The sequence below is a fragment of the Heloderma suspectum genome, chromosome 4, assembly GCF_057233095.1.
Source record: "Heloderma suspectum isolate Gila_16-S chromosome 4, 16-S_ref, whole genome shotgun sequence".
Classification (NCBI taxonomy): domain Eukaryota; kingdom Metazoa; phylum Chordata; class Lepidosauria; order Squamata; family Helodermatidae; genus Heloderma; species Heloderma suspectum.
Window position 1 is genome coordinate 221,290,255 of NC_139461.1, and position 20,537 is coordinate 221,310,791.

General features: G+C 40.5%; 1 protein-coding gene across 1 annotated transcript in view; it reads right to left on the minus strand.

Moving 5' to 3' along the window:
• Positions 1 to 20,537, minus strand: part of HOOK1 (hook microtubule tethering protein 1) — a 56,630-nt gene that overhangs the window by 14,370 nt on the left and 21,723 nt on the right. The window contains exons 6-15 of the mRNA XM_084852366.1: positions 19,257 to 19,324; positions 17,754 to 17,816; positions 10,985 to 11,068; positions 7,230 to 7,396; positions 5,596 to 5,736; positions 3,772 to 3,973; positions 2,616 to 2,726; positions 1,081 to 1,168; positions 943 to 1,003; positions 101 to 241 (exon numbers count right to left, since the gene is read on the minus strand). Of these exons, the coding sequence (XP_084708492.1) occupies positions 101 to 241; positions 943 to 1,003; positions 1,081 to 1,168; positions 2,616 to 2,726; positions 3,772 to 3,973; positions 5,596 to 5,736; positions 7,230 to 7,396; positions 10,985 to 11,068; positions 17,754 to 17,816; positions 19,257 to 19,324 (1,126 nt within the window). The remainder of the gene's footprint in view (positions 1 to 100; positions 242 to 942; positions 1,004 to 1,080; positions 1,169 to 2,615; positions 2,727 to 3,771; positions 3,974 to 5,595; positions 5,737 to 7,229; positions 7,397 to 10,984; positions 11,069 to 17,753; positions 17,817 to 19,256; positions 19,325 to 20,537) is intronic.

Below are 20,537 nucleotides of genomic sequence, written 5' to 3' on the forward strand. Positions count from 1 at the left end.
TATTTTATCTTCTGTTGCTTGCATTCCACGAGTTTGGATACTTTATGTTTCCTCCCCGAAATTGGTCAATATATTTTATGTTAAAGAAAATAAAAATCACCTGTTTTCTGTCTCTAATTCATTTATTGTCCGATGCTTTTGCTCTAGCTTCTCTTGAAGCTCCACAATTCGTTCATTTTCTGACCCTTCTTGTTGCAAGTGGAGCATCTTATTTTCATGCTGTAGCCGAATGAACATTTCTCTGAGGTTTAAAAACAAAGTGTGTAAACAGACATGTTTTGCAAAAAGTATTATTTATATCAACACCATTTCCCCCCTAAGATCTGGAATGGATTCCATTTTACAAAATATTATCAAGTAGTATTTTTAGAACCAGTCAGGATATTCTTTCTGTATCACTCCAGCACAAACACCTTCGATCAGAAAAACCTAAGTGTTGCATGGACTTCCAAATGCATCATAGAATTTTTAACATTCCCTCCCTCCTCAAAAGCAGCCCCTAATCACCAGTATTATTCAAACTGCTTTTTTAATAGGTGGGGTAAAAAAAATTCTTTTTTTAAAAAAAGCAGATAGGTACAGATAGGAGAACAGGAGGAATTTGTCCAGAATGTGGTAAAAAGCCCATGTCAACCTTGCATGGTTTTCATGATTGGAGCTTTTGCAGTAAAGGCTTTATACTGTACATATGTATGAAGAATTCTATCAGTATCCAAGCTCTTTTTGAAGTGGGGCTATAGTATTTCACTTACTATTATATTTCAAGCACATTACTAAACTATTTTATTAAGAAAATCCAGAGAATACTTATTAAGACACACAATTTAAACCTTTAAAAACTTTAAACGTTAAACTTTTACATTCATAACAGCATGCATTTTATATTACTCAGTCACAATATATTCATAACCCCCGTTCCATATGCTAAGGCTCTTCTCTTACCTATATTCGACAGGCAGAATTTCAGCAGCAAGATTTTCATGACTTTTCACAGCAGATGCATCTGAAAACATAAAACAGAATAATAAGGCTAACTCTAGTTTATGCAATAAAATGGTTCTAAAGAAAAAAAAAGTGTACCTGTTTGGTTCAAGTGATCCCGCTGCATTTGTGAACACCTGAGCTCTTCATTTGTTTCTTTCAGTGCATCACGCTGTACTATCAATCTCTGAAAATAAAAAAAAAGTTTAATGGTGGTAGATGTAAATCAAAATAGATCTTTGCCTATGTAATGTGTGAGTTTACACTTTCCCTCCTTCTCCAAATGGCACTCGTGAGTAACTCTAGGTAACAAAACTCAATTATTAGACAATTTTATATTACTGACAGAGATTGAGAGAATGCCTTCTCCTATATGAGCCTCTCTAGGCAGTAAGGTTTTCAGATGCAGCCCTGCTCTGGATGCCATTCTTGTTTGCAGCAAGGCAGGCATCTATCTGGAGTAAGGCTTTTTCAGTAGTGGCACCCTGATTATGGATTCTCCCCTATGGAAGAATAGGGGAGGAGAAAATCCAAGCAGGAATTTCCCCCTGCTCTCTCACCACCGCAGAAAGCTCCGCAACAGCTCCTCTTCCAAGGTCACAACAGTGACCTTGAAGAGGAGTGCAGAGGGAGGAGAGATTCTCCATTTCCGTCCCCACCCACCAAGAAGTAATAGCTCAGAGGCCCATCCAGCTGGAAATAACAGAAATAGAGGACCAGGAGACCAGGATAACCATTGTCGGCAGAGCACTGGTTAGACAGAGGGCTACAAAGTCAATAGGATTGCATTCTAAAAGGTGGCAACATTAATAATACTTTTACTAGACTAGCCCAAATACAAATCTTGGCTTTTTGCTGTGAGGTCTCTTCTTCTGACTAAACCACTGTTAAAACAACTGTTTGATGTTTAAGAGCGCATAAATTAATACTCAATTAGCTTTAAGGAATATAAGTATTTGCTGTGTTTAGCAAGCTTCATAATGCTATTTAAGAAAATAGCTACTTAAAATTACAGCACTGCTTTCTCCTGTTTTTCTTTTTCTGTAGTTACATCCCTTGAAACTGAGAGGCTTACATTTCCTTGCACCAAAAGAAAATGGTACAACAGCGTGGTATACCCCTACCTATCTTGAAGCCCAGGAATCTGAAAGGAACATGCTAATGTATTTTCACTGCACATTTAGGGTGCAATCCTATTCAGAAAGGTGGCCACCTCTGAACTCGGGAGGCGACTGCCTATCCAATGCAGGGCAGGAGAAGCACAGAGGGGACTGCTGCCTCCACGCTTCTCCTGCCCTGCATTTTCGGCTAGACAGCTGACTTAGGCTGCCTAGCCGTGGGAGGGCGGAGAAGGGGAGGAGGCTGCTGTACGACACATTGGATGTGTCATACAGGCATTTCCGCCCTCCCTGCCCTGGAACGCCCCTTTTCGGCCGCTCCACACTCCTCTTGTGAGCGTGGAGCACAGGGCTGTTCTGTGCTACCTCTGAGGAAGCGTGGAAGTGGGGGGAAATTGGTTCTCCGGGAACCGACCTCAGAGCGCGGGCTCCAAAGTCAGTTCCCAGAAAATCAGATATCTATGGCTGACTAGCTGCTGTCTAGCGGCCATAGGACTGCGCCCTCCAAAGCCTTACCTCTTTCTCTTTAATTAATGCTTCATGCTTCTCTTCTAGTCGCTTCAGTTCAAATGCCAGTGTATCAGCTCTTTTGGATTCTTCAGAGAGTTTGTTATGAAGTTCCTGAACCTTGTTTAAAAAGGTAAACACATTATTAGAGGGCTTCACAACTGGTTTATTTAATACAAAGTTCTTGGGGTGGGAGTGGGGCTGAGAAAATATCACAGTGAAAATTTCACTGTTATTTAACAAGATTGTATTCATGAGTTCCCATTATTAGCTTTATACTCCCTTTCAACAACATTTTGAACTCAATTTCCCTGGTAATATATGCCCATTATTTAACTGTTCATCTAAAACATTTCAGATGTACCCCTGACCACTATCTCCTTAACAGACAGACAATTATCACACTGCATCTTGAAAGCTCAGGTCACCAAATTCAATTCATAGGGTGCAAATATTGTAGTGGAGTACTCCACAAAGTCCTATTCTCCATGGAATTAACTCAAATACTCTGTTGGTTGTAGGCGTGCAAACTCTAGTGGGAAACCTGAGCCCATCTACCTATAGGGGTTGCCTCATTCGTTTTAGTGAAGGATCAGGTCTCTATGGGTACATACATCAAATTCAGCACACACACACTTCTAGACTGCAAAAAAGGCCCAGCAACTGTAGATTTACATGTGCATGCAGTGTTGTTGTTGTTGTTCAGTCGTTCAGTCGTGTCCGACTCTTCGTGACCTCATGGACCATAGCGCACCAGGCCTTCCTGTCCTGCGCTCTCTCCCGGAGTGTGCTCAAGTCCATATTCATTGCATCAGTGATGCTATCTAGCCATCTCATCCTCTGCCGTCCCCTTCTCCTTTTGCCTTCAGTCTTTCCCAGCATCAGGATCTTTTCCAGAGAGTTTTCTCTTCGCGTTAGGTGGCCAAAATATTTGAGCTTCAGCTTCAGTATCTGTCCTTCCAATGAGCACTCCGGGTTGATTTCCTTTAGGAGTGCATGCAGTACATACATGCAAAAAATGGAATCTACCTCACATTTAGGGCAGGGTGGAGCCTTAAGTGTGCATGTGAATTGGTTCTGAGCCAAGCACCACATCCTTTTAGATTGAAAATAATATGAAAAAACAGAAGTACAAACAAGATGTTAAGAAGAGCTCATTTCTTACCTGCCTTTTATAAGTTTCTAGCTGTGCTCGTGCTGCATTTGCTTTCTTTAGCTCTTCCTCTAGGCTAACTGTATTGTGCATATACATCATATTTGTTTCCTGAAGAGATTTCACCTGCCTGCGAAAGTCATTCAGGTCTTCTAATTTTTTACGATACACCTCAACAGTCGATTCCAGCTTATTTGCCTTATCAGCAACTGTCCTATAGTGACAAAGTATGGATTTGGGATTTCTTACTCAGAAACAACAACAGCAGCTACCAGACAAGTTATTAAATTCTCTTTTTAAAACCATGGTTCTAATTGTTTTCAGGGAACAACGTGCAAATGGGTACTCAAGGGTGGAATAACAACTAATTTGTCAAACATTCATTCTTTAGAGTTTAGTTTTTCACAGAGTAGAAGCCATGGGACTGATACAGATTAACCTCCCAGTTGAGACATTAGGAGTTTTCAGTTACACATCAGTATGTGTTGGAGATGAATCCTTGACCAGAGTTTATGAGGTGAACTAATATAAATGAATAAGGTCTCAAGGAAGTTTAGGCCCCTCTTTTCAAGATGGGATATTACAAAAACAGTAATACAGCCTCTAATTCTACACTTTGGGTAATTTCTCTGGACTAAAACTTCTGAAGCATTTTCTCAACAGATCTCTCTCTTTGCCTCAGGATGCAATTGCTTTTCAAGGGGACCCCATTTGTAGCTATGGATAGTATCCTATTGTCCCTGTGTGCTTGTGGGACCAACCGCTTGTGCAACAGGGCTTTTGCGCTTCTAAAATAACCCTTTTCTGGGACAGGTCTGGTCAGCAGAACTCACAGAAGGGAATGAGCATTTTTGCTAGTTTCTGGGGTTATTTTTAGAAGTATGAAATCCCCACTGCGCACGCAGTTGCTCCTGCGAGTGCAATGGAACCTGTGGAGACGGAGTAGCCGCACTGGATACTACCCATAAGAATCAGGATATAGGACATCTGGAAAGCTAAGGTAAGAGTGCAACATTGAAATGGAATTAGTAGATGTATTTGGCCTACTTAAGAACATTTTCCACACTTCTAATTCATGGTTGAACACCTTTGCCTTGAAATGGAATGGAGTCTCATATGGTTATTAGGATACTGTTTTTATAGCATATATGATAAAATATCCTACATACTTGGCTTACCAGTTACATACATGAAATCACACAAATAAAAATCCATGACACCACTTTTTATTTCCTGGGATGTTGTGCATTTTCAGTACTAGGTCATCAAATATAACCTACTCTAAAATAGTTTGGCAGCTTCAAGTAAGAGGCACCAGGACTATGACCTATATATTTAAGTTAGCTTAATTGATATGTGCCATATTTAATGGCATTGCTCTCCACTCATCTCCTTAAAGTTTTAAAATGTTGTTTATGTATTTATTTTAAAGATTTATATACCGTCTTATTTGCTAAAAGTCATTTTGTAAGACCGTTTATGGGAAATAGAATACTGTATATTTTGTCAGAAATCCCAAGCTTTAAAATTGCAGAACACTATCATATTTATTATAACTTCTTGTATTCTGTGCTTTAATTTATTATACACCACTCTGATATGTCTTGATGTGAAATGGTTTATAAATGTTCTGACTTGGATTGATGCTCTGACTTGATTCCTGCACTGAGCAGGGGGTTGGAATCGATGGCCTTGTAGACCTCTTCCAAACCTACTATTCTATGATTCTATGTTGTAATAAAAGTAGTAGTAGTAGCAGCAGTAATGATAATGATAATAATAATAATGATGATGATGGAGTTCTCAGTATAAGTGGCAACTTGATTCACATCATACCTAAGAACATCAATTTCATCTTTCAGAGCCCTAGATTCTTCTGCCAGAGATGTCAGTTCATCATTCCGATGTTGAAGCTCAATCAGTTGTTTCTCAAGTTCTTCACAGTGAACACGATAATCATCCTTAGCAGTTTCAAGCCTTTGTATAAACAAAATGGATTACTGGAAAGTGCTTCTTGTTGTTCATTCCTTTAAATACTAGACACTTGTATTCATTTACAGTACTGGACATTTATTTTATCCCAGCAGTAGTGGCACAAACATATTTAAGGAAGCTTTAGCCCAAAATGAGTATTTGCATAATTCCTTGTATGTATGAATACAGGGGGCATATCAAATGTAGAGAATGACTGCTCTGTCTTAATCACTGCATTTTAAAGACACAGTTTTGCATCTAGTTTGTTACTAATAACATAGATTACTTAAGGTACTGGATAAACAGAAAGGCACTAAAGAGTCTCTCAACATTATCAAAAATAAGAAGAGCAGGGCAGTGAATTACTTCACAAATGCAGTAATTAAAGGAGAGAAGAAAAAAAGCTAACCCAATCAGCAAATACAAAGGGATGATGTTTATTTTTTTTAAGTTATATAATGTAGTTCACAAGGCCATGTACAAACTAAAGCCATTAAGGGAGCAATCCTACGTCCCCCAGACAGTGTCTGGGAGGGACATAGGATTGTTCGGTTTGTGGGCTCTGAGGTTGTAAAAAGAACTCCAACCTCAGAGCCCAGAAACTTCACTCCCCGCCCCCTCCCCCTCGTAGCCAGCACGGTTCTGGCTATGTTTTCATGCTTGGAAATGGAGCGCAGAGATGGGAAAAGGGGGCATTCCCAGGGGTAGGGGAGGAAACTGAGGTGGTGGCCATATGACATTTCCTATGGCCACCCCAACCTCCTTCCCTCCCCCTCCAAAGTGCTGCTGTTTTTTTTTTCCCCATCTAGCAGAAATACAGGGTAACTGGACAGCGGAGGCAAAGACTACCTCCGCACTCCAGCACTGGATACTTGGCAGCCTCTGAGTTTGGTGGCTACTGACTATCTTCATAGGATTGCACCCTGATATATAAAATAAAAGCCACAAGATGATAAAACAACATATGGCAATAATTAAAAGCAGCAAATGTATATGAGCAAATACAGATAGGCAAATTATTTCCTTTCCCAATAGCCTGGTGGAAAAGGATGTTTTACATAAGGAAACTAAAAGGTCTATAACGTAGTAGTCTTGCAAGCCTCTTGGGGGATTGCATTCTACGGTTGAGATGCAACCACTGAACAGGCGGTATTATGAATCACTATGGAGTGAATTGCTCTTAGATGCAGAATTCTAAACAAGGCCTCTTCAGGCATTCCTCAAGAGTGCTGGGTCTAGGACTTTCTGGGAATACTAGACAAAAACAAGCATCCCCAAGCAAACCTAGAAACGTGTGGTGTGGAGGTGTAGTCATGCCAAAATTGGAGTAATACAATCCCACTGTTTACTTCTGCAAACAACCACCAGACTCTGGTGTTCTGCATCACCTGTAGCTTCAGAACTGTTTTCAAGGGCAGCATCACAGAGTACATTTTAATAATCCGCCCAAGAGGTTACTGAGATTGATAGGGTTTCTAGATTACATTAATGCATACCTGAAATTTTCTTCTTGTAGTTGTTCTAGTTGCAACTGTGCATGGAAATACTTTTTTGCAACTGCAGTATTTGTATCATCAAGAGAGCCGTCTAACTGGTCCAACCTGTCATTCATGAGCTCATTTTCAGACATCAAACTGCTCTTTTCCTCTTGAAGGGCAGCCACCTAAAGATGCAGAATCCACTTCAGGATTATAGGTTCATCAAGATACCTGATAAAAATGTATAACTATTCAACTACTGGCTTAGAAAAATTTATGCAAGAGAAGGAGATGACTGACCCCAACCATATAATCTGTTTTACAGATTAGATATGGTTTAGGGACAGGAGACATTTTTTAAGTGGTCACATTTGCTAAAGTATATTTGTTACATTATAGCATGCGTATGTTTATGCACATAATCAAATTATTTCAAAGTAAGATTCATTAATTTTATTTCAATGAACTTCAGTGTATGCTTACAGCTTCACTCTTAGGATGAGCTCCAAAGATGATCTTCAATTCACAGGGAGGCATCTCCTGCCTCCCATTCAGATAGCCCGTAGCAAAGTCTTAACACATGAGGGAACCTCCATGTGCCTGTCTGTGGCAGATCTACTGCTGCACATGGCTCATTTCTTCAGCTACTGTTTACAAATTCACACATGAAACTGTCAAGTGGCTATTTTTCTTCAACCTGCAGCTCAGATCTTGGCCAAAAACACATTAGGACTGGCAATATAACCCAGGTTATTAGCCATGGTAGCAAAATGGAAATTCTATGGAAAGGGGCGTCATAATTCTGTGTATTAGATGCTGGCAACAAAGAACGAGGAGAAGCCTTCATCATCATGCCCTGCTTATGAATACCTAGAGGCATGTGGCTGGCCACATTGGGAATCTGATGATGAACTAGATGGATACTTGTCTGATCCAGGCTCCAGCAAGACAATTTTTCCTTACCTGACATAAGAACACAAAAATTGTTTTGCTGAATCAGGCTAGAGTCCATCTAGATAAAGTTTCCAGGTTACTGTGGGAACAGAAATATTTTTTTAGTGGCATGGGGAAGCCATAATTAAACTGGGGGCAGGGAGATGTTCCCTAGTTAGTAAACCTGAAGACACAAAAGCAGCACAGTACTCAGCAGTGAATGGTTTTGGTCAAAAGCAATTCCATGAGCCACAAGCCACTAGCATTAAAAAAAAACAAAAAACCTAGATAGCATTGTATGTATACATAGAGAAGAACATGCATTTTGCAAGTATTTCTGGAAATATTGCTAGCTAAGCAATGGGAACACAACAGTGAGTATATTAACAGTCAAAAAGGAGCCATGGATTAACAGGACAGAACTTTTAAGCTTTTTTCTAGTGAAAACCACTGTGTTAATTTTAAAACATCAGAGCATGTCACAGGTTAGTTCATTGGTACTTAGAATACAACATGCTCTTTGGGTTACTTTTCCCTGAAACAAAAAGAAACCTACCTTTCTTAAATTCTTGTAAAGTATCATGGGAGACAGAGACCTTATAAGTGAATTTATTAACAATTAGTTTAAGCAAGAAGTATAATTTTTAAAATTTTCAAGTGAACACACATATTCAGTATATCATGTTGGCTTTAGTTTATTGTGCCAAGCTAGCCAAATTATCTTTTACATTTCTTAGACTGGAGATACTTGATCACAGTCAAATATCAGGGTCAGGGTGGATTCAGGACTGTTATTTACATTTCTATTCTACATTTCCCCTAAACGTTTAGGGTAACTTATAGGGGCTTGCTGTGTTGTTGTTTTTAACAGCAAAATCTCAGATACTCTAACCTCCTTTATCAGGCAGAAAGGAAGACATAGCCAAGTCCTATGCATGATTGCTGAGAAATCTTACTGAATTCAATTCCAAAGCTTATTCCAAAGTAAAGCTCTGTTTAAGTGCTCTTTTTAAAGTGAACACGAGTGGGAAGAACACAGATGAGCAAACTAGCTCCGCCCTCCCCATCACCATCCTTGCATTCAGGGTGAACATTTGCTGCAGGGAGTCTCTTCTAGCTGTGCAGGCTCCCTGTGCAATGTAGAACATTGGAAAATCATGTTTCAACATTGTGCAGGGAGCCTATATGGACAGAAGAGGCTGCTGGCTGCAGTAGTTCATCCTGAACGTGAGGATGATGAATGCAGAGGAAGGACGTAGCTAGGAAGTTTGTCCGCACTCTCCCCCCTCACATGCTTAAAGAAAACGTAATGGGAATACTTGCCTACAGGGCTTCCGTGTGCGCAGAAGTGTTGCCCTAGTCATTCCTTAAATTGGCTAAGAACAGGAAAGTTGTGCCTTATGTGATGTTGGACCAGCTTCTAAAAGATCCAGCCTACTTGGCCTTGGGTCAGAACCTGGGCAGAAATTGTGCCTTATTCAAGTGTTTAGTGCTTGCAATGAATTTGTATATTAGCTGATATTTATAATTCTGCCTTTCAGTCAAGCACTCAAAGCAGCTTACTATAAATCCCTCAATCGTACAAAACTAATAATTATACAACAAGACCGAAATAAATGGTAGCTATGTATGTATCAATATTCCACAGTAAGGCACATCTAACGATGGCAGTAAGGAGCACATTCAGACATTTCTGGTTATCAGGTACATTCAGAAACCTAATAGGGTCTTCACCACTGTCCTATATTTTAGGATCTAAAACCATGAAAAGACAGTGGTGGTTTGGTTTCTAAATGGAGCATTCCATTACCACAGAGCTATATAAGAAAGAAAGCATTGCTAGAAATGATCAGTTTTCTGATCATTGCACCAGCGCATCGGAGCATAGCTTTGGGTGCATAAACTTTTGGCTGGCACAGAGTCACAGCTTGTGGCCTTATACTGGAAACCAGTCAGCCTGAAAACAGCACTGCAGTGTCACAGAATGTTCTCCTATTACATGCTATCCAAGTGTCCAAAATTAAACCTATACAAGAATGCAACCAGAACCCCATATACTATCTTTTTCTGTACAAGCAGGGATGTGCAAGCTCCAGTGAAAGTCACATTATACAGTTGATTATACAGCTGCAAAGGCCAGCAATACTTCCATGAAGAATGATGTCTTATGGTCCAATGTTCTGGATTGTAAAGAGGTTCTGCACATAAGTCCTTTCTCTGTTCCACCCATGTGCTCTTTACAGAGGGTACCAGCCTTTATGGAGTATAGAGGAACTGATATGGATTTCCCTGACAGGAGGACACAGCCCACTGCCTTCAGCCTCTTACCAAGTAGCAGGATGCTACTTTAGCCAAGGTGGTCAAACAGTTATAAGATTTTTGAAAATATTGCCCCAAATACTACTGCCGCAGTAATAAAAGGGACCACAGAAAACTGCATGAAGGTTTTATCTAATGAGAAAAAAAAATACACCTATGAATGCTTAAACTGTGTGAGGTTTAACTCAGGGGGTGGCCAATCAATAACTAATGTATTGTTATCTAGAATTAAGTTAGGAATGTTTCCACATTCCACATGCTTTTCCCTACATTTTGCCACGTATCAGAAGTTACTGTACATAGCAAAATATTTGCTTTAAAAAACCTGAATATAATGGCATTGTGCAGTGAACAGCACATTTCATAACTCATACAAACAGCAGAACAAAACTAACAGCTCAGTGTGTAAACAACATGGTGGCGGTGTGGATGTATTTGAAGATAATACAGTTTTAGCCACTCAAAAGCATTACAAATTGACTATCTCTCTATAAAAAGAATGTGGGGAAAAATGTGCTCACCTGCAGATCTAGTTCTTGACATCTTTGCTTCAGTTCTTCTTTTTCTGCTAGTACTTCATTAAGCTCTTCCAATGCTCTTTTCAGCTTTAAAAAAGTTGAAGTTTTAATGTTCAGTAATTTAGCAACATAAATTTCTTGACCATATACCCAGCAGTCCTCCACCCCCATTGTGAAAACTATGGCCAGGCCTTGAGGAAAAATGAGGAATTCTGGGTAAATAGAAGGCAAGTTCTTGGGAATGTGACCCCTACCATCTAGATTTAGTTCTGTATGAGGACAGTGATCACATCTGACTCCTATGAAGGAGTTAGCCTAAATTCCATCTATCCTCAACATCATCATCGTCATCGTCATCATCGTCATCAACTATTTTGTAGTTATGCTAGTAGAGGTGTTGCAGAACTCAGAGTCAGAGAGACCACAGAGTGAAGGAAAAAGAGTTCTTCTTTATTTAACGCGCGGGCTTAAGGCTGGAATCACTTCCAAAGAGCCAAAAGCCCCGATTTACATCAGCAAATTGTTTTTATAGACATTATGACACATATGCAAAATCTCCCCCGCCCCTTTCTGTGTGGGTTTGCAGTATTCAGCATTTCCTCTCCTAGCACCATTGTTTATAATACAAGAAATGGGTTATAGGGTAGCCATGATAAGCAGAGAACATGATATATATATATCACTATGACCTTAGCCTTTGTTGACATGATAAGAAATTCCTGTGCCTCGTCAGCTTACAAACATATATTTCAGAGAGCAAGAGCTCAGCAAGAACATGAAGCATGAGACTGCATGAGGCTACTTAGTCTGACCCCCGATATGGCTGCTACATTCCCCCCTTAAATGCATAATTTTATTACAATTATAGCATTTCTGATAAGCCAATGCTCATAATAGTCTGCAAAGCACCATACAAAACTTTTTATAACATACATATCACTTAACCTCCTGTTGGGCTATTACAGCGTAGAGGGCAGCTGTTTTTGCGGCCGAGGCAGTAAACAGATAGTTTAAGCAACGCATAAACCAGGGAGTGCAGAAACATAACAGCACCCCTACTAATACCACTGGTAAGATCAGAACAAATAATGCTTTGAGCCAGCTAAGATCTGGAAGCCAAGAGGTTAACCAATCGAGCCAATCATGTTGTCCTTTTGTTATGTCAGCCACTATATGGTGCAGATTGTTGATCTGTTCATCTACAGCATTACTATTATCAGTTAAATTAAAACAGCAAAGCTTTTGGTGTGTCTCACAACCCAGATGAAGAAGGAAGAGGTAATCTATACCAGCTCTATTTTCTAAAACAGCACCTCTTAAATCACGCAACTCTTTATTTAATAATGACAATGCTCGTGAGGTGGCATTTATGCTCTTGGCCAAGCTGCAAGCTAACCAGTTGATTTCCAGACCATCAGCCAAGGCTAGACCTGGAACTCTAATTAACGATACTGCCAGTGCCAATTTTTCTGAGTCAGAGTATAGCTGTAGGTGGCTATTACAATTTTTAGTTAGTTGGAGTGCTCTAGGCTGCTGTCGACGGATTTTCTCTGGCCACGGGGGAAGAATTGGCACCAGGCAACAGAAGAATTGGCACCCAAGGCAACATGGGTGGTTATCAGACAAGTTGGCTGGAATGAATGACCAGGTACGGGAACCACAGGTTCAAAACCATCCATGAGGCAGAAGTATATGTGCATAATTAAAAGATATGTTTTGAATTTCATTACAGTGGAAGGGGGGGGCAGGGATAGCTTTACATTTCCCAGAAGATTTTTGACAATTAATTATTCGTGCACAAGTGGCATTTGTTTCAGCTACGATGGGGGTGCGTAAAGTAAACACTGTAGGGGGTATGATTTTCGTAACTATGCCCCAGTCAGAATTTTGGGAATAAGTCAAGTTTATATTAAAATTGCTTAACATAGTCTTGTTTTGAATTTTTTTTAGGATGCTTACAGACAGGTATTAGGCAAGAGCTAATAAGCCTGTTTGCAGGTATATCTTTTGGTAAACAAAAATGCTTTACTCCAGTGATGTTAGCTAAGTGAAGCCAGTAATTATCAGCGAATCGCTGGGACAGACTTCCCCCTCTAGGGGCAGACCCCCCTTTTTCACACCTTATTAAGGAACTATAATACAACACCACTAACACTACAACATGCATATTTGATCTTCTTTGGGATCTGACCGTACGCTGTGCAGCTATTCACCTGGCTAGCTGCAGTAGGGTCTAGTCCCTTTTTTCAATTTTCCCCAGTTGCAGGTCTGACCGTACGCACGGTGGACAGTCTCCCGGTGTGCCCACAGTAAGGTCTAGCCTGAGTCTTCTTACTGCTTTTTCAGAATAATTTTTAGAGGATTTTCAGGATTCTTGTTTACAGTCCACTCTCCCCCTTTCGCTCTCTTGACTCGTGTCTAACGTATCCAGGGTTTAACTCCAGCTACTTTCATACCTGTGGGGGTGGAAAGTATAACAGTTTTTGGTCCTCTCCATCTGGGAGTCAAAGGGTCATTTTTCCACTTTTTAACCCACACTTCATCTCTTGGTTGGAAAGGATGAACTTCTGTGATGGGAATTGGGGGCTTATTTTCTAAGACAAAGCAACACTGGGCTTGAAGAACTTTGCCCAGTGTCTGGACTTCTTGTTTGAGGCTAATGTTTGCTTGCTCTTGATGCCGCTCCAGTGTCAATCATGAAGTCAATGTCACGGCCCCTCACAGTCAATGTCACGGCCCCTCTCAAGCTGTCTTCTCTCTTGCCCGTTTTGGCTCCTTTGGTTTTCTCCTTTGTGTATTTGATTTATTTTATTTGGGCATTCACGCCACCAATGTCCATCTTGTCCACACTGGGCACACTGGTTCTTTCTTAAGAATCCTCTGCTTTTGCTGGGTCTTCTTTTATTTTTTCGTCTATGTCTTCTTGGGCCTCTGGGTCGAGGGGGTTATACTGGCGATAGGCATCTAAAAGACACTCCAAGTACGCTCTGGGGCCTCGGTGGCACCTTGCAGCACTTTAGACACTTTGGTCATATTAACTGACTTCTTCATACCTGCCTTCATGGCTTCTAACAGCAGGGTTTGATACTGGGTGAGGTGCTCTAGCCCCACTTGTGTTTTGGGATTCCAGCGGGGGGGTTTACTTACAAGGAGACTTTATTGGGTAACTTACAGCACACAGGCGTACCTAATGGTTGGATCAGACAGCTTCTCTGAACCACGAGCTATTGGGCTAAATGGGTTTTATACCATACATGTTACCCATGAGGCAGCACAACACTAGCAAGCATTTTTAGCATAGGCTAGAAGTGTTTGGTTCTCAGGCACAGCCTCCTGTAAACAAACTTCGCTTCCCAGGCAAAGTGCTTGATAACACTTTTACTCATTAGTATGGGAAGAGAAATCTCTCTCTCTTTCTTTTGCTTTCTTTTTCTTGCTGATCTGCCTCTATTGCAGATCATGTTTTAAACTTTTTACATAAAACTCTTCTCTCTATGCACCAGCCCTGTCTCTTTATTTGTCTTTTTTTCAAGTTAAACTCACTTACTTAAACCTTTCTGCCATACATTAGTCCCAATGACACACATTTGGGATAGGCTCTTCTTCTCCTTCTAGTTACATTTTCTCATCTTAAAGAACTATTACATTATTGTGGCTACTTTACCCCAGGTAATAAGCTCCAGGCACAATCAGCTGCTTCTAATTCACCCTGGGGGCAACTATGGCCAGGCTTCTTCTTTACAAATGTTTTTTCTCTTTGCCTCTTGCCTTCTCTTTCTTCTTTTTTTCCCCCCTTTCTCTATCTGTCTGCTACTTTCTCTATTTCTCTGTCTTTTCTACTTGTCTCTGTCTTTCTCTACTTGTCTTTGTCTTTTCTCTTGTCATCCATTGGGAACCACACTCAGTATCATTTGGAGTTGCAACTAACACTAATCTGCAAATATCACATATATTTTATGATATCTAAGAAATCATAAAATATACACAACAAACTTTTTTCAATTTAACACAATGAATGGAAAACACTTTTTGCATGGTAAGGCATGATGGAACAGATCCAGCAATTGGGGGGGGGGAGCTCTCAGGCTATCTATCACTAGACAAGCTAGCCAGGGATTTATAATATCACACACACACACACACACACCCTTTTCTTCTCTTCCCCTTCAACTTGGTACACGAAAGCAAAGTGCCGAAACTCAGGATGCTGGGGGGTGATGGGCATTGCCTTATACTTGCATTTTTCAGGCAGCCATTAATCTTCTTCGGGGAGGCAGTGGGGTGATTTGCAGGACGTCAAAGGCAAGCTTCACAGTTTGTTTGTATTTGTAAATCCCAAGCTCAAAACAGGACATGATGAGGTACAGGGCAGCTAAATTTTTGCTTTGGCACGGGCAACAAATAACTCGGGTCAGCTTTCTTCGCTGGGGTCTCAAACAGGAAAACAGTCTTAATTTAAAGTTGTAACATCACTGACAGCGTCAGCCAGCCAGCAAATCTCACTGTTTTTTAAGACAGTTACTTAATATCTTCTTTTCTTCTCAATCAGGTTGGGTCTCCCAGCTTACAGTTTATTGCAGCTTCCAGGAGCATGGCAGTAGCGTGATTTTGGCTTGGCCAGGAACATGCTGTCTGGTTTCTCGGTCTTTTCAGCACACACACTCAGGCAGTCCAACACTGGACACTTAAATCAGTGAGATTTCTTCATTGCAGGGAATTCCATGGCAAAAGCTTAATGGTTACGCTCTTCAGAAATCATATAGCTGATGGTCTACAGGCTCTATGAAATTCCAGGACAGTTCAAAGCTAAACACGGCTACCTTGACAGAGATCTTCATCGTGGTCTTTCCGCTTTATTCTGCCTTGGGACAGTCTTATGGCACACTTTCTACTCGAAGAGGGGTCTAGCCTGTGCCCTGGGGGCTGATTCTTCACCTTTATTCTCTATTTTGCGCCTTCATCTTCTGGGTCTTTATTTTCAGTTTCTATTTCTTAGGGATTTCATCTCAATTAGGCGAGGTGATGATGTTGCACAACTCAGAACGTTGTGGGCAATTCTCCTGCCCCCCCTCCCGGCGCACTAGGCTAACGGCTACTTTTTCGGCCTCACACTCCCACGCTTCGTTAAAAGCCAGGCTGTCCTGCAACATTTCTCTAATTAACAGCCTCAGATCTTGTTCTTTTTTTCCTCTCTCAGCTCGGCCTTGAGCTTTTTTGCTGTTTCCTCTCTATTCTGAATCCTTTTTTAAAAAAAATCTTTTTCGTTTTTTTTTAACATACATCTCAAGGGGGTGCAAGTCTTGCTTCCCCCACCTCCTATAGCCTCCCACTTAAGATGAAAACTGACACAAAGAGGGAAGGGGATTGGTCAGTGAGTAAGGGGTCTCACTGAACGGCACAAGAGGAATTTTTACACCACGCACTTTGCTACTGGCCTGGGCACCCGGACGGTCAATGGTATGCAACAGAAACCGCAGTAGCCACTCACACAATCATCAATTTCACCACTTCATTCATATGTCCCTGCCACCCACTTTCCCACTTTTCCACTAGAGCGAAGCAGTTTCCTCAGTGCCTTGCTGAGTATTAGTGCCTGCTCGGGGGAGTGATCAAGTCCCCCCTCCACCCTCAATCGGGTGGGTCACCTTTTGTATACGTATACTAACACTGACCTTCTTCATAAGGCGGGGCCCTCTTTTTTTCTGCCCAGTGGCCTTTCTCCTAAAGGCGGGGCCCTCTTTTTACTCCATATACTTGCCTTTCTCCTGAAGGCTTCCAATGTGGGTTTCAACTCAATTGCAGCTGCAGTATGGGCAGGGCTCAAGTTCCTTCCTCCGCTTCCCAAGGTTCTCTTGACGCGCACAGCCATTCGGGCAGTCCCGGCACAGGCTTTCTCCCATTCACCCGACAAAAAGGTCGGTGGCGCCAAGAAAGGGAGGCGTGCGCCGAGCCTTCCCTCCCGGTGTGGCGATTAAGAGCAGGCAACTGCCACCTCTCTGTCTCAGCGCCTGCCAGAATCCAAGTCACGGCACCATTTATGTTGCAGAACTCAGAGTCAGAGAGACCATGGAGTGAAGGAAAAAGAGTTCTTCTTTATTTAACGCGCGGGCTTAAGGCTGGAATCACTTCCAAAGAGCCAAAAGCCCCGATTTACATCAGCAAATTGTTTTTATAGACATTATGACACATATGCAAAATCTCCCCCGCCCCTTTCTGTGTGGGTTTGCAGTATTCAGAATTTCCTCTCCTAGCACCATTGTTTATAATACAAGAAATGGGTTATAGGGTAGCCATGATAAGCAGAGAACAGCAGAGAACATGATATACATATCACTATGACCTTAGCCTTTGTTGACATGATAAGAAATTCCTGTGTCTCGTCACCTTACAAACATATATTTCAGAGAGCAAGAGCTCAGCAAGAACATGAAGCATGAGACTGCATGAGGCTACTTAGTCTGACCCCCGATATGGCTGCTACAGAGGGACATTCAGCATCAATATATATGCCTCTGGGCAATCAGGAACTTGAAAACAGACTATGCCTTTCTGAGCACAGTGTTGGGTAATTCCCAATGCAGAACTGAAAGGCCATTTTCTCTAGTGGCCACTTTCCCTGTGGGGCCAACTAGAAATGACTGAGTGCACACAATGACAAATTCACTAGCTGGAAATTAATGATAAATTGAAATGAATGAATTGAAATGAATGAATTGAAAATTAATTAAAAGCTTATATGTTCCTGGAAGTGTTTATTATGTGTTGTATTTACCTGCTGTTCCAGATCACCAGGTAAATCACTTGCAACAAAGCCCAATATTTCTTTGTTCATTAACTGCAACAATAAAAAAATTAAAGGAACACAGACATAATTATTTATGCTAGAACTATTTGTCTAAAACTCTGCCCCCGCAGCACCAAGCAAATAGTCTTTATGAGTTCTAGGTTAGAGTGAGATATAGGCAGTGTTCTGCAAATACTATTCTAAATTTTCTTACCTTAAAAAGAGCCCCCTTTGCTATTGATCATATGCAATACACCGTATTGGACATTTTACTCAGAAGAGTTTTTACTCAGACCCTTCAAGTTTAATTAGAGAAGCTTTTCACAGTATTCCTTTTAACAGTATGGTAAGCTCCATTTACAGTACGGTTGATCAAAACAAATGTAAAGCAAAGGGACAACATAGGTGAGATGCAAAACTAAAATTATTTTATGTTATTTTTAAGAGCATGTGCCCTGATATAAATCAGCTTTGATACTGTAACTTCTGGATTCACTCTGAAGCAGCTGTTTTAAGTTCTGAGAGAGGACTATAGAGTCAAAATGTGTTTGGCAATTAACAATGTTCACCCCTTGGGAACTGAAACTGTTGGTTATTTACAAGAGATATATTATTTTCCTCTGTCTTTCAATATTTACTTTATGTGTCTATGGAGTTCAGAAGTAGGTTTATCTCCATGTTTGCAACTGACATATGTTTGGTTATATTTATGAATTTGTATATACTCCATGTTAATGTTATGTTTATAAATATTGTTATATTTTGCACGAGATCTGGATACAGGAAACAGAGTTAGCTACAAGCCTAAATAATTCCTGCTTGTAAAAGTAGTCTTTGTGATGCCAAAGTGGCACAAGCATCCCACTCAGTCCAGTACAATGACTGAATTGCATTTTTTCCTAATAAGATTTTGTTACGAGTTTTTCTATAAGAACATATTACATGCACATCCATAGTTAGACATGTACCACATGGCATTTCCCATATAAAATATTTAGAACTTGCAATACTCACAAAAACTAAATACATTTAAGTATACAGAAGCCCCCTTCTACCCCAAATCTCTATAAATCCTCAAAATAGCACCTATAAACAAACCTAATTTTGACCAAGCAACTTAGCTTAAAGTGTGTGCAACTTTGGAAACATTGATTTATTTTATACGCTGCCCTATAACAAAAAGTTCTTAGGACACGTCACACAAATCAAAACATAAATCAACTAAGATCAGGGGGGAAGAAGAAGAAGAAGAAGAAAGTGGAGGGGGAGAGAAACAGCAGCAGTAAGGGACAGGAAAAAAGACTCCTATTGCTATTTACTATTTTCCTCAAAACAGTAAAAAAATAAATAAGCGGTCTGTATTCAAAATACAATTTTGCTTAGCTTTTGTCACAGATTTTCCCATTTTTCCCAATGCAATTAATTTAAACTAACCACGTATAAGTGGGAAGGGTAACCACATTTTTGGTGTATATTATTTTATTTTCTTACCTCTTGAATAGCAGCCATGACAACATGCTGAACAGACTCCTCTAGTGTCATTATAACTTGTATATGTTCTATAAGGCAAAATTTACAAAACTTTGTTTTTGTAATATCATATATTCTATAGGGAATGGGAAAGTATATTGTACCTTTCACATGAAAGGAGATGTTCACTCTGTGATACATTACTAAAGCCTTACTCATAGCTTCCTGAATTTTTGCAATACTAATTGTGGAAAGAGTACTGCAATATATTAACAGCACAATCCTATGCAGATCTACTCAGATGTAAGTCCCACTGAGTTCAATGGGGCTTATTGCCATGTGAGTAGGCATAGGATTGCAGCCTAAAAGTAATTATTAATATGTTTTTGCAGACTGCAATTCGTCAACTACAGTCTTAGTTCATTCCCTGCAAAATGAAGAAATACTTATCCCAGAACATGTGGCTGAAGGATGTGGTTAGCTATATGGCATTCATCATTTGACCCTGGAACAGAGTGGCATAGAATTCTGATGGCCAAAGATTTAACAATCTGTCATAGGATAAGTTCAGAAGCTTTTGCTTTCGGTTCACCCTAATTCCTCTTGGCCACATGGGTGATCAGGAGAAGGGGGAGCACATGAGGCTTAATGTGGCTCAAGCACATCACACCGAACCAACATTTAGCGTGATACCCTTGGTCCTAAAACCTATTTGCCTGGATAGCATACTGGTCACATTTCAAAGGAACTTACTATGACTTAACTTAATTAACTTCTCAACTAGTAAAAAGTTTGAAAACCAAACTTACCATCTATTATAAGACACATATTTTGAGACTCAAACCTTATTTTTTAATTAAAATTATTTATTAGTATTATTTACTAGTGAACAGACCTGGCTTTACATGGATTGGAATAGCCTTTAGTTTGATACAGCAAAGCCTTCAAGGAAAGTTATGCAGTTGTCAGAGTTGGACACATAGGGCACACCCAGTCTGAGTGAAGCCATGCCTGTTGGCACCCTGGGGATGCCCCTACATTGGTGCACCCTTATAGTCCACTAAGGGAGGAGTCCATGCATTCCATTTCCCTGAAGGGAGGGCTGCCCCACAGCAGGAGGGAGGGGACAGCTATATAACTCTGTCCCTCAGATAACTCTCCCCAGCTTTAAACTGTACTGACTGCACTTGGCTAAGGAATTCCACCACCTAGTGACTGGAGATAATACTTCAGGCTTCCAACACAGAGACACATTAAAATAAAAGATAATTAACGTGTTTTTAAAGCCAAATAACGAGGTGC